General features: G+C 40.0%; 1 protein-coding gene across 1 annotated transcript in view; it reads right to left on the bottom strand.

Annotated features, from left to right (window-relative positions):
- The window catches only part of LOC122802453 (stomatin-like), a 183,041-nt gene that overhangs the window by 82,038 nt on the left and 86,035 nt on the right, over nucleotides 1-14,968 (bottom strand). Inside the window, exons 2-3 of the mRNA XM_044072075.1 lie at nucleotides 7,975-8,075; nucleotides 7,817-7,889 (exon numbers count right to left, since the gene is read on the bottom strand). Coding sequence (XP_043928010.1) covers nucleotides 7,817-7,889; nucleotides 7,975-8,075 — 174 coding nt within the window. The remainder of the gene's footprint in view (nucleotides 1-7,816; nucleotides 7,890-7,974; nucleotides 8,076-14,968) is intronic.

Raw genomic sequence — 14,968 nt, 5'->3', positions numbered from 1 at the left:
CACATGGACAATTCACATGAGTCTCAGATTTGGCACATATCTGACCAATACCATGGTTCCTGTAAGGAGATTTCCACAGGATCAGCTGAATGTATGTGCACAGACATGCTAGATAAACATGTCTATACACCCAAGTACCATGTAAGCATGGAGCAGGCCATGTAAAATATGTTATGTTAGGTGATGATGGATATACTCTAGAGCTTTGGTTGATAACCCCACTACACCAACCTCCAAACCATGCAGGAAAAGGCCTATAACACAAGTCTTGGTCCTTTTGTGTTCCAGAGAAACTGCAATCTGCGTTAAAATTTGGCAACTCCTCTTGTCCTTCTGTGGGGCCCACTCCATGTTCTCTGCAGCAAAAGCCAGCTTTTGTCTTTGAGTGCAGCCATAGCCTTATCCACACTGCAAAAAGTTTGGGTTCCCTCTGGGAAACTAATCTTCATCATCAGAGCATGATGTAGTCAATGTAAGTCAATGAGCATGCAAACAGTAGATGAGTACTCAACAACTCAGTGGAAGAGCCCTGGGCAACACATATGTTCTGCCCCAAATACTACATATTAGGCAGAGAACAAACTACATTCAGAACCATTTCCTTCTGTGCATAAAACAGAAAATGAAAAAAAATCATATAATTTGGTTTACTGACTGGCAATAAAAGGTCTGCTAGAGAGCATATTGGCCTGGTTGAATAGAAATGAGCAGATTCCAGTCTCTCTCTTTAAGGATTCAACTAATCCATGCTCAATAAACCCCAGTGGATCTTTCTGCCCATATCCTTATTGGACACCAAACATTTATATATTATATTTATTTTTACAATTTATCAACCCTTTTGAACAGTTCCTTAACAAAATACAGAAAGAACCTTTGTTGCATTTTGTTTTTCCTTGTGCAAATATCTAGGTCATTTCCTGTCAGCTGACATGACCCTTAACTTATTTAATGACTGTGTTAATATCTGCAGCATTAGACTGGAGAGAGGCCTGAAAAATCAATCAGTTAAGATTTTTTTTTTGACAGACACAATTAACTGATCCATTCCAAGACATGAGGACAGGCCTTTGGCAACACGAAATTAGAATCCATCACAAATGTAGGATAGTGGAGATCATTTGGATTCATCTCCTTGTGGCCATCAAGAGAAGATGAAAAATTAGCCCAACCATTCTTAAGCCTTATTCTGTGTGTGTCTTAGACAGCATAAAGAGCACGCAGGTTCATAGGTTCATAGGTATATACAAGGCTAATGATCACTAGGGCCCTTATAAGCCTACCCATGTAACCCAAATGTGACCCACAAATTTGATTTATATGGGTGGTGATTACTAATCTCCTCTGTCTGTCAGAGATATAGGATGCAGATCGGGGTGAATTTCCAATTATCCATCCATTGGTCCAAGTTGCATTTAAAAAGGGATAGGGAGGAACTCTGCTTCACGTGAATGGGGAGCCTGTTCCAGAGAATGGGAATACCCTGAGAAACATATTTGTCTCTCCAACATGTCCTATTTATGTCACAAGCAAAATTTAGGTATTTTAATCTAGTAGTTCTGATGCTGCTTGTTTTGCAGTTGTGCAAAAGGTTCATCAAAACAGGGTCCAGGAATGCCCTGTTTGCCAGGCAAAGATCACCTCTTAGAAGTCTGCATGACACTGAGTAAAGACACAGGGCTTTGAGGTGATCAGCATAGGCCACTGTGTTTACTCCTTGTATTCTTTTTGTAAGGAACCTTTGTGGATGTTCCAGTTGCTGCCTGTGTCTCATTAGGTACATACCAAAGGGGGTATTATACTCTACGATGGGTCTAATGAGGGCTGAGTACAGTGGTATGATGATATCTTCGGACCGCGATGTCATGCCCTTGCGACATAGAAGAATTTCCTTATTACCTTGGACACATGCTGCTCAAAGGCTAGGTTACTATCTATATGAGTTCCCAGATTCTTGACTAGTGAATCAACTTTTAAGGTTGTTTTATTGATGAAGTAGTTACCTGGGCTGGAAAACTTCCCTAAAGGTATTATAATGCATTTCTTGGTATTGAGTTTTAAGCCATGGCTTTGGCACCAAGTGCTTCTCTGCATTAGACCTTCCTGAAGAGTGTTCTTATCTTGAGAGGATTCAATGACTGCTCTCAGTTTATAATCATCTGCAAACTTATTCAGCCAAAGGCCTTTGACATTAGCTTTGACATTCAAGAAGTAGATGTCAAAGAGGAGTGGGCTCAGCACAGAGCCATTGGGGACTATACCAGTGACAGGCCTCTTTGTGGACTTGGCCGCACCAGTTCTAACTTCGTGGGTCCTATCAGTTAGCCAGCTAACTATCCAGCGTGTTATAAAGGGGCTTATACCTAGTTATATAGGTTTATTGACAATGCCTGGGTGGTGTATTGTATCAAATGCTTTAGCCAGATCTAGGTAGGCAGCACATACTGTTGTCCACTCATCCATTGCCTTAGTAACCCTTTAAAGAACTCCACCAGATTCAGTAAGCATAACCTTCCTTTGACAAACCCAAACTGAGATGGATCCAGAGTCGGGAGGTATCCTATGTCCTTGCTGATAATTACCATGATAATACTGTCCATGGCTTTGCAGATAAGACAAGTCAGACTAATGCGTCTGTAGTTTCCCGGATCTATTTAAAATCCTCCCTTATGAAGGGGAGAGGGTCTGACGATTGCAGTCCTCCATTCATGTAGCACAAAGCCTGTTTTAAGACTATAATTAAATAATTACTCCAAGGGTTCTGATTAATCATATTTTAGACTATTTAGGATGCATCCTGGGATGTTACTGGGAACCATTGAGACTATGTTCTTGGCTTTAGTGAATGCAGCCGGCTCATGCTCCCTAGTTATAGCTGGAGGAGTTAGGTTTGAGGATATTTTTGAGGGGATGGTTGGGGGTGAGAGGGTGGTAAAGTTGGAACTCGGTTTGTCTGCCAACAGGTTTGCTATACTCCTAGGCTCTGCAAATGTGAGACCATAAACCACCAGTTCAGCACATTGCTGTGTGCTGCCCATGAGGTTTCTGACATAGCTGAAGAAGGCCTTATGGCTATCTTTCACCTGGGGGGGGGGCTATCTTAACCTCAAATTGGGCTTTGCTTGACTTAATCAGCACTCTTGGTTGCCTATTTACTTTGATGAGAGAGTTTCTATTTTTATGGGAATTACTTTTCCTGATTTTTGCCATCATTTTTTTCTTTTTGTTGTACATCCTGTTTAATTTGGGATGCCACCAGGGTGGTTTGTTTCTAGGTTAGTCCTGGGCTGACTTCTGGTAGGTACAGCAGCCTCTATGCAGCCATTGACAATGCTGTACAGAGTTTCTGACAGCAATTCAGCATAGGCTGCTGTGCTCTCTGGGTTTGGAGTGGCATTGAATTTTGACATCCGTCATTTAATAAAAGATAATTAGCCTTGGAATAGTTCCTAACAGTTACTGGTTTTAATGGGATAAGTGAGCTGCTTTTGATTTCAAAGGATACAGCTTTATGGTTGGAACTTACCAAGGAGAATGAGACATTGGGGGGTGCAGCCCTCTCCCATATTTGTAAGCACAATGTCCAGTATGTTGGAGTCTTTAGTGGGTGTATTCACTGCTTGGTCAAGGGTGTTTGTATTTAAGAAATCTGGGAATCTCTGTGACTGTAGATTTGAGACTGTGTAGGATTCCTAGTCTACAAAGGGGTAATTAAAGTCCCCCATGAGTAGGGTGTTAGGTTGGATGGTGAGTGTCTTCAGTAGGTCCAAGTATTCATAGTGAGCTTCTCGGGATATGGGGGATGACCTATAGCTGGCTAAGATATGGTACAAGATTTTGTCTATAGTGATCTGCACATGGAGGACCTCCAGCGTGTCACCCTGTTTAACCACACTAAAGGTATGCTTGTTACTGATGTATACCAAGACACCACCTTTAGGCCTTGTCTGTGCAACTACTCGTCCAAAAGTGTGGAAGGCACAGAAATCTTGCACTGCTGGGGTACTGTCTGCCACTTTAAACAATGTGTTGGTAACTGCAAAGATGTCTATATTCTCAAGTGTGAGGACAGCTTGAAGGCAGTGTAGTTTTTTGTTTAGGATCCTGGCATTGAGCAGTAACACTTTGATGTTTAGTTGAGTTGATTTTGCTATGTCGTTAGGTTTGTCAATTTGACATTGCCTAAAAAAGGCACTATGGGAGTAAATTAAGTTTTAGCTGGTCTTTGAAAGCCTAGAAGGGAGACGTGCAGACCATTCTTGGCAAAGCAACATGGTCTGTTAACCATGTCCTCCCTAGCTGAAAATATTGGATCCCCTTAGAATGATACCAGAAGAACAGCCAGTTGTTGAAATAATTAATTTTTACACACATTATAGCATCATCCTTGGTGATGTTAATATGCTGCCCAATGCTGGGCTCATACCAGCCTAAGACACATAGTCTGAAAGCTCCATAATGTTTCTCTTCATATAGTTCAGGGAGGTACATCTCAGGTCATTTACACCTACATGGATTATGATGGAATCATACTGGTACCTGTGGTGTAATGACTTGAGTGCATGCTTGGTTTGGCAGATTCTGGCTACCAGATAAGAAACCAACAGTTATCATTTCCTTATTCAGCTTGGTTAGAGGGGCATTATTATATTTTACAATGGAGTACCCTGTGACAAGAGTGCTGGAAGTATGTTTGCCTTAGGGATGTCCTTTAGGCTTGCTGAAGCATAGCTTTGATGATGGGTGATCTAGGCAATCTTTGTTGTTTAGGAAGATTGCTTTTAACTGCCTCAACATATGTTAGTCTATGTGTGTGTTGTGTACTATGTGAGATGGGTGTTGTGTGCCTGGTTTGGACGACTTGAAGTGCACTTGTATTCAAGAGTTTAGCCTCCAGTGTCATTGTGTAAGTACATCTCTCACGTACTGTGTCTGCTTCTTTAAGGATTAAGTGGTGGTCAGTAAACATGAGACAATTGCTGCATTGTCTCAGAATGCCCATATTTACCAAGCTGGCTACAGAGAAGTTAGAAAATTGCATATCCATACTGTCCAGTCCTTCGATTTGTGAGCTACAATGGGGCAGAGTTCTAGGCTTAGAGGCCATTAAGAGAGGTTTATCAGAGCACATTATGCTAAACACTATTGAAGTCTTCTAACTTTAATATTTATGTAATACTGAATTCACCTAAATCTGTAAGTATTGTCACTTGATTCCCAAGTAGCTGCTCTAAGCTTGCTAACGTGCAAAGTATTTGTGCTATATTGCTGCTTTACATGGTATGGTTTTATGAGCCATTCTTACTAGGTGTTTGCTACTGTACAGGGCACTACTAACCCAAGCAAATGTGAACAATATATAACAGCACAGAAAAAACAGAAAACTAACTATTGAGCCCTCTGGCCAATATAATTACTACACTATGAGTCATTTTGTGTATTTCCTAACTCAAATAGACCAGACAAACACCTCCTGCCACAGGATAAATAAACTCAGTCCTTTTGATGTAAAAACACAGTAGAAGAGACTCACAACTGCAATGCTACCACAAACTACTTAAAGAACTAGCTGGACATCCCTTGATGAAGACAATTTCAAAACAGTCTTACAGCAGTAACAATGGGAAAAACACTTTTTTTTTACAAAAATAAATAAATAAGTCAGTGCAATGCACACATAAAAGCAGGAAACAGTAGTGATCACTCAAAATAACTTAAGTGCAATTTAGCAAAGGAACTTCAGTTTACCTGGGTGGCATTGGATACAAGTAAACACTCTATGAACCTATGAACCAACTTCTTGAATGCAAGCTAGGACTCACTCCAAGCTTTGATAAGCTCCTGGAAAATGAGCAGGAGACAATATGGAACAAAGGAGGTTTACTCAAGAACAATACTGGTTTACTGGGTGAGCACTCATTATCATGGATCTATGGAAAACAATAGGTGGGAAGAGTACATAAACAGGTTATATGACAGTCAACAGCAATGAAAGAGATGAGGAGTCACAGCCTTGTTATAAAACAAGACCGACAATAAGGGTAGTATGATTGTGAATACACAACCAGACTAGCTAGAGAGGCAAACAATCAAATAAAGGCAATGCTGGAGCTCTTTCAGAAACTTGAGCTTAATGCATTAGAGGGGGATGGGACAGACACAGAGTGCAACATTAAGCAGGTAAAAGATAAACAGAATATAAAAACACTGTAGCACAAACCGGAGCAGAGACAATTCCCTCACTATTGACCTTCTACTACAGTTTAAGGTACCAGACTATGCAGACATGTACCAGTAACATTTTATATGGAAAAAATGCTATAATAAATGACTAAGGCTCGAAATCTCACAGCAGTACAAAACTCTGCCACCGCTGCAAATAAATCCAAAAGACTATGGGCCAGCAGAGTTTAAAATGCAAATCGATACCTTTTACAAGTAATTCTATTTGTGGAAACAGAACTGCAGTATAATGCAGAAACACAATCTTCACACAACTGTTAATAAAAATACAAGACTAAGGTCCCAGAACAAACGTAAAAATGTAAACAAATGGAATAGAGCAGAAAAGTACAAATAATTATTTCCACACAGGTCACTAACTGCAACTCAAATATTTAAGCAGAACTGAAATAGTTAAGCTAATTTAATTCATTTAACTCCTTAATTCTCTCCCTTTCCTGTTTTAATCTAGTTATTCACAGTTCCACCCTTCTCCAAGTCTTGGACAAAATACCCCTTTTATAATGAATGAAGCAGCAACCAGAATTAGCCATGGTATGTATGTGCTTTTGAAAGTAGAAATAAAAGCCAGACTCCATACTGTTGGTTTACAGCAATATCATTTTTCTAACAGTGCTAACAATAATGCACAATGGAATATTATTTGCTTCTTTTCAATGTCACTTATGAATATTTGTCTGTGGTATAAAAGCCTTTTAAAGATATAAAAAATATATATAACCTTTTGAATCTTCAGCATACCAGTTCAGATTATTTATACTATTACAATACCATGCCTATTTTAAAAATCCATTCAGTCTTCAGTTTTACTGAAAAGAGATTTCTGTTTTACAGCACTTGGTGTGATCAGACAAGTCTGTATCTGTACTTTTTACTTTTTGTTGCCTTTCAAAGTAGAAATAAATGGTGACCATTTCTTTGCTGAATTGTTTGTTTACATTGCTTAGTCCATGATTTGGAGTTAAAAATACTTAGTCAAGCATTCAACATAAGGGCAGTTTATTTTTCTTGCTAAGTGTTTATTAAAACTGCATTGTAAGTTTGTTAAAAATTAGTACACTTTGAGTTGTCCAACTTCTGTGTTAATCTTTTAGTCTATCCGTTCTTTTAACACACTTGATTGATCAGTTCCATTTTAGCAATTAACAACACTGTATAAATTTAAATAATGTATTACTCCCCAAAGCTTGCACGGGCCATTTCAGATGACTTAGAAAATGTCTGTATTTTTGTAATTTTTTTTTAACAAAACAGACATCAGAAATATAGATTGATTATTAGGTTTTCATAAAGTGTTCAGGTATGCATCAAGCATAAACAGCTTATAAGAAGATCACCCGTGTAAAAAAGTAACAAACACAGCAATAAAAAAGTTGGTTATGTGTGTGCAGAGAACTGATTAATGTTTAAAATGAATCATGCATTCAAAGTAACAGTCTTTGGGATTATGAAGAAGGGCTTTTGCATGAAAGTGTGACATATTTTACCACTCAACAGAGCTCCAGATACATTAAGTAAACTATTTACTTAATCCCCATATCAAAGCACCTTGTTAAATACAAAGTAATCATACCAGGTCCCTTTGCCCTTCCAGATGATATGCGACCAAGGCGAAATATTACAGCACGTTCGTATTCTTTAACAATCTGTATCAAAAAGAAAAATCAAATTTATGATCTGTATAACAGGTCACCAAATATACAAGCATTGTAATAGCTCTAAATAACTTACCTTAAAGCAGAACCAGATGGTAAAGGGAAATGTAATCATCAAAAAGAAGAAGGAAAATCCGATTATTATCCAAGAGCAAACGCCATGCCCACTCTGGGTTTCTGTTATGAAACAAATAAGATAGGAAAGAAAACATTGATTAGAGCAGGGCATCTGATAAATACAATTGGCTTCAATAAATGCATAAGGAAGTATGCACAAAGGTACAGTATGTTTTTATTTATTTATTAAGCCAGAGGTATGATCAGTAATTCTCAATGGCATAATTCATGAGAAAAGATGTGGCATTGCAACAATGTCACTGATTATGTATGTCATCTGCTGGTATATGTTCAGTTCGGACTAGTAAATGTTCTTCTGAGGTAAAGGTTAAGCTACTCACCACAAAAGCTGAAGACATAGTTTTCATCATATCATGAGCTTTTATTCAGTACTAATACCCCTGCTTCAATACACGTGGTTATTATTAGTTTTTCAATTTTTATACTCCAGAATGGCCAAAAGAAATTTGTTATAGGTTCATATGTTCATAGGCCAATGCTAGATTGTTGATCCAGAGACCATTAGTAGCCTAGATACAACACCCCAAATTGTAGGTACCTCTTGACATGACTTATGTATGCCTAGTTTTGACCCCTTATCCATGACAGCTTTTGAGGCCATACCCGGAGTGCATGATTTTGTTTTACTGTCAAGGTTTATATCCTCCTGTGTGTAATTTTATATCATTAAAGCACGCCTTCTGAAAAGGGGGAGGTGTGCTGTGCGCCTCCCTTCATTGCCTTACAATAGTGTTATTTCATAATTTTTGACAGTCAGCACCACTCTACCTTTTTTAAATTACTCAGCCTCCTTTGAATTGTATTAGTGAACATCTCTGACACAGCATTTTAAGGAACATTTGGATGTTAGACTTGAAAGACTAACTGAGCTAGTTGCTTTTTTAAAATGCAGAACAATAGCCCAAAGTCCCATTTGCAGCTAAAGCATGAGAAACTTGAGTCCATTTACTAATAGTTTATACTCATATTGCTGATGCTGAGCTGGTTTGTGTCACACTTTAGCAGTATTTTTATTGAGTCTATATCTAGAATTAGTCTATTTAATATAACCTTCCTCACCTCTACTCACTGATGTGCTTCAAATGAACATTGGCTATATAATACAACAGATGCTGAAATAAATACCACAAGAAAAACATACAGTTTTACAGAAATTGTGTATAAAAGATTGCAAAATCAACTGTTAACAGTTACAGAAAAACATCTCAACTGTTAATGCACAGAAGGTTGCAAAGGAAAGTGTGTACCTCAGCTACATTACCACACATCATCATCAGCCCCCTTTTTCCCATTTTTCTACATGGCGTCGGGGAATGTGTTAACTGTTGCCAACTCTCTCGATTCAGTGCCACACTCCTGCCTTCTTCAACATTCATGCCTGACTGTCGCAGATCTTCTTTCACACAATCCATCCACCTCTTTGCTGGACGTCCACGCTTCTTCTTACCTTCTTCCTGTCTGTCCCAAATCTTCCTCACCAGATTGTCTTTTACTTTTCTGCACATGTCCAAACCACCGTAATCTGTTCTCTTTGATCTTTTATGCAATTGGGCTACTTTGGCTTCTGCTCTTATGTCCTCATTTCTTTGTCTGTCCCACAGTGTGCATCCTACCACCTTTCTCAGGCACTTCATTTCCATCACCTCTAGCTTCTTCAACTGTTCTGCCTTTACTGCCCAGGTTTCTGTACCATACAGTAGTACTGGTTGCACCACTGTCTTGTACACCTTACTTTTCAGCTTCTTTGGCATTCTTCTGTCATAGACTACACATGATACTCTATGCCAGTTGGCAGCAGCCCCTCTGATTCTAGCTTTGACCTCTTCATTCAAACTGCCCTTCTCCTCAACTACCCCTCCCAGATACTTGAAGATGTTTACCTCTTCCACTATCTTTCCTTCAGATGGCTTAGTGGTTAAGGTCTTCACCTCCCATGCACAGGGTACAAGGTTCGATCCTGACCTCTGACCAATGCCTATTTGGAGTTTGCATGTTCTTCCTTTGTCTCTGTGGGGTTTCTCCCATGTACAAAAAACATGCTGAGTGTTTCCACCTTAATCTCACCAGTGAATGGAGCTGTGGGCAGCAGCACAGACTCTACATGGTGCCCTATAGGGGAAAGAGTTGTACAGACCCAACTGCGTTAGGCATCTGCTGTGGTGTGCAGTATCCTCAAGATAGGAGAACATGAATCACAGACTGCACACTGTGGCAGGGCTTGCCACTCGGTGTAAAATATGGCTCTAGGTGATTCGGTCATGTTGACTAATGTCACCAAAAATGGGCATGGGTAGTTACCGGTGATAAGTGGGTTGAGGACTTGGCCTACTCTCACTCATGCCAGGAACCCTTGCTAATGGTGGGAGCAGTATATGTGCCCCTGTTGGCCAGTGTGTGCTTGCCATAAAGCAAAGCAGCCCTGGGTCAATAAACTACTGGCTGGTCAGTGTCTAGTTGCCAAGCCTGGGTTACCTGGGATAGCTCTGTTGAGAGAAAGCTGGACATAAAACCAAACAACCTGCCAAACATGAACTGAGAATTGCTACGCTTAATGTAGGTTCACTGACAGGATACAGCTTGGAAGTGGATGACATGATGATACGGAGGAGGGTGGACATCCTATGTAACCAAGAGACGAGATGGAAGGGCAGTGCAGCAAAGCCACTTGGCTTGGGATCCAGAATCTACTACTCAGGCGGATGTCAGGCTAGAAATGGTGTAGGAATTGTGGGGAGAGAGAGGCTTCAGAAGGCAGTAAGGAATATCATCAAATCAATGACAGACTGATGGTGCAGACTCCAGTGTAATGACAGGGCAGTATTCATAATCTCAGCCTGTGCCCCAAGCAGGGTTGTGATAGTAAGGAAAAGAGTCCATTCAGACAGCAGTCGCAGGACATACTAGATAAAGCAGGACAACTTGAATTGGTGTTGATAATGGGTGACTTGAATGCACATATCGGGACAGACAGAACAGGATATGAGGACTGCCTGGGTCCACATGGGTGGGGCAGCAGGAATAAAGAATGGGAAGCTATTCTAGACTTCTGTCTGCCAAATGGCTTGATAGTAGCCAACACATGGTTCAGAAAGAGAGACAGTCACAAGATCACATACAAGAGTATTCAACATGCAACTCAGGTAGACTTCCTCCTAGTAAGGAAAAGGCACTGGGGGTAGAATCTATGATTGCAAATTCATTCCCAGTGAAACAGTCAGCCCACAGCAAAAACCACTAGTTGCTACAATCAGCTGCAAGCAGTGGTCAGAGAAGGCTCTAAAGTCAATGGAGACCAGGCTGAAGAACTGGAAGTTGACTGGAGAGAAAGTACAACAGTTCAAGGAATTACTCAGGGCTCTAGCACCCCAAGAAGAGGAAGAAATAGGTGGAGTTGAAGAAAAATGGCAGTGGCTAAAAACAGCATGTGTTAGGACTACAGAAAATATATGTGGCCAAGTCAGGTATGGAAATAAGGTACATAAGGAAAGCTGGTGGTGGAATGCAGAAGTTCAGGAAATCAACAAAAAAAAAAAAAGAAGGACTGCAGGAAGAAGTGGGAGATAGAAAAGACTGACCAGGCTAGGAAGGACTACTGGCTGGCTAACAAAGAAGCTAAGAAAGAAGTTGCAATAGCAAAGAATAGGGCATCGGAGGCACTCTACCAGCTTCTGGAAAGTGACTCAGTATGGGGCACAAAGAAACTATATCAGGCTGCAAGGCAAAGACAGAAAGATAAAGAAGATAGTCAGACACCCTTCATAAGAGATGCCGGCAACAACCTGCTCACCAGTCCACAGGACATCAAAGGCAGATGGAAGGAGTATTTCCAGCAGCTTCTGAATGAAGAAAACACCACAGAAGCTGTACTGCCCCAGAAACAGCCTACGATGAGAGAAGAAGAGGAGTCCACCCTAGAAGAAGTAAGAACAGCACTAAGGAAGATGAAGTCAGGGAAAACAGCAGGCTCAGATGAGGTCACAGCAGATATGATAAAGATGCTGGGTGAGATAGGGGAGAAATGGCTCCTGAGGGTACTAATAGCAGTGTGGAGAGAAAGATGTATCCCAGATGACTGGAGAATAAGCATACTTGTGCCAGTATACAAGAACAAAGGGGACATCCACAACTCTGGGCACTACAAGGCATCAAATTCCTGTCACATTGCATGAAAGCTTTGGACAGGATGATTGATAAACGGATATGCAGAGTAGTAGAATGTTAGATGGGAGATTAGCAGTTTGGATTCAGATCAGGATGTAGCACAACTGACGTGATGTTTGCATTGAGACAGATACTTGAGAAGAAGCTAGAGATAAGGAGAGAGTCCAACTGGTCATTCCTAGACTTGGAGAAAGCATATGACAAGGTCCCAAGAAAGCTGATCTGGGTAGTACTGCTGTGGTTTGAAGTCCCAGAAACATTGGTAGAATTAGTGCAGGCTATGTACAAGGACCCAATGACTCACGTATGAACAGTGTTCGGTGTCACAGAGGGATTCCCAGTGGGAGTGGGTGTACATCAAGGTTCAACTCTGAGCCCACTGCTGTTCATACTGGTGATGGACTACATTAGCAAACAGGTTGGAAGGAACAGATCAACAAAGCTGCTGTATGCAAACGATGTGGCAGTATAGGCAGACTCTGAGGTAGAACTTCAGCAAAGGATAGGAGCATGGAATGCAAATCTGAAAGCGCATGAGATGAAACCAAGCACAGCTAAGACAGTGGTAATGGCAGCAAATTGGCAAAAATCAGAAAAAGCTGAGAATAAAGCTACATTACTACTGACTGCAGATTAATACAAAGTAGAGAAGATTATGAAGAAAAAGTCAGTAAAGCCAAAAATAATGTTATGGTAGAAAGCATAGTAAGCTGCCTTACCTACAAGCTGGAGAAAGAATAGAAATGCAAAAACACAGGAACATTTGCTGCCTGAAGCTGAAACTGATGGTAAAGAAGCTGTACCCACAACTATGACTTTCTTCCTCCATCACTTAAATTGCCCAGTCCCACTTCTCTACACAAATTCCAAAAACTACAGTACCTCAGCACTTCCTTATTGACCTCCCATACAACATGACACATAAAACATTTTACCTACTCGTACAACATTTAATACTTTCATACTTACTATAGTCACATACTCCTCCTTCTCATACCATACCATATCCACCTTACCCCCACTGATTTTAACACCCCACAACAATATTATTGCCAACATCTCCTGTATATCATCAAACATCTATAACAGCTCCTACACAGACTCCTTTTAAAGCTCTATTCTTGCAGGCTCGCAGCCTCACCTATCCATGCCAAAACTCACTCCAGAATCAGAATAAATAAAACATAAAGCACTATTTCTCTATGCCATCTCCCCTAAAAATACAACTCTATAGTGATAACTCACTAACCCTGGGCATTGAATGAATATACTTGGGTGTCTTTCACCCTCTCACCTATATATATATATATATATATATATATATATATATATATATATATATACCCTCTCCGCAACACAATTCTATCATATCAACATCAGAAGCACTGATAACAAAACAAGTGACCTTCATGCATGGGCAAATACCCATATACCTGACATCCTAGTCATTTCTGAAACTTGCTGAAGTCAAGCATTGAAGATGTGGGAATCCCTCCACCAGGTTACAATATATATATGGATTCAACTGAAAAGAAAAAAAGGCAGTAACATAACTACATGTTCTAACAGCCTGGAACCGTCTACCCAAATACTTGCCCCCATCTCTAATAATACTGAGGTACTCATTTCCCTTCTTATACTAAATGACAGAAAAAACTCTGTACCATTTTTCTATATATCCCACCTGCTGATAACACCAACACATTATTTTTATTTTATTTATTTAACATTTGTTTACTGGGAAAATCTGACTGGGACAGAGCTCATTTTCAGCGGAGACCTGGGGAAAAATGTTCCAGATGTATTTCTTTGAAATGTGACAGGAAACTGGAGCACCTGGAGGAAACCCACATGAATGCAGGAAGGACATGCAGACTCCGCACAGAAGGCACCCTAGCTGAGAATCGAACCGGAGAACCTCTTGCTGTGAGGTGACATTGCTAACTGCTGCATGACTACACTGCCCTCTCTTGGAATACATTAAATATTCATGATGAAACAATAATCCTCGGTGACTTAAACATAGATTGTCTCTCCCTCACCTCTGACTTTCCCTCAGTGTCAGTAAACTTATATGGTTTCTCCCAACTCATTCATACCCCACCCAAACTTGACAAGTTAAATTGGAAAAATCAACACTAAACTGTTTTTTAACAAAGCTGATAAAATTTCATCTTCAGGCTCCTTACCAGATATATTTAGCGATCATCTTCCAGGCTTTTCCCTTAAGCACACAACTCCTTAACCCAAGCAGTATCATTTTGAAGTATCCAAGCTACAACTTTAATAAAAAAACCTTCTTAATCATTCTTATCTTAATAAATTGGAGTACTCTCAAACCCATTCCCCCAGATAATGGCGTCCACCTGTTTAATACTATATTCCTCAATGTTCTAAACAAACTGGCACCTAAGCATATTAAGAGGGTCAAGCAAAACACCCTCCCGTGGCTATCTGCAAAAAAAAAAAATAATAATAATAATGCAGGAGAGGCATAAGGCCTGGAAAACGAGGCAATTTAACAAAATGCAGGAAAATCTCCAAAACTTCAGTTACCTTTACAATCAAACCAAAATAAAAGTTAAAAACAATAAAAATAAATCGTTATTTTAACTTAGAAAACAATCAACCAAAAAATCCTGTTACTTTCTGGAGCTCCATCAAAAAACCTTTATCCCCAGGTAGAATTAAGCAGCCCAATTCCTACCCAGACGTGCACCCAAACAATATCTTGTCATTATTTAACTGCCACTATTGTCACCATAAAATGA

The sequence above is a fragment of the Protopterus annectens genome, chromosome 5.part0 (genome assembly GCF_019279795.1).
Source record: "Protopterus annectens isolate FY-2018-M chromosome 5.part0, PAN1.0, whole genome shotgun sequence".
Lineage (NCBI taxonomy): Eukaryota > Metazoa > Chordata > Ceratodontiformes > Protopteridae > Protopterus > Protopterus annectens.
The sequence above is the reverse complement of the archived record's forward strand: the minus strand, read 5'-3'. Positions and strand labels throughout refer to the sequence as shown.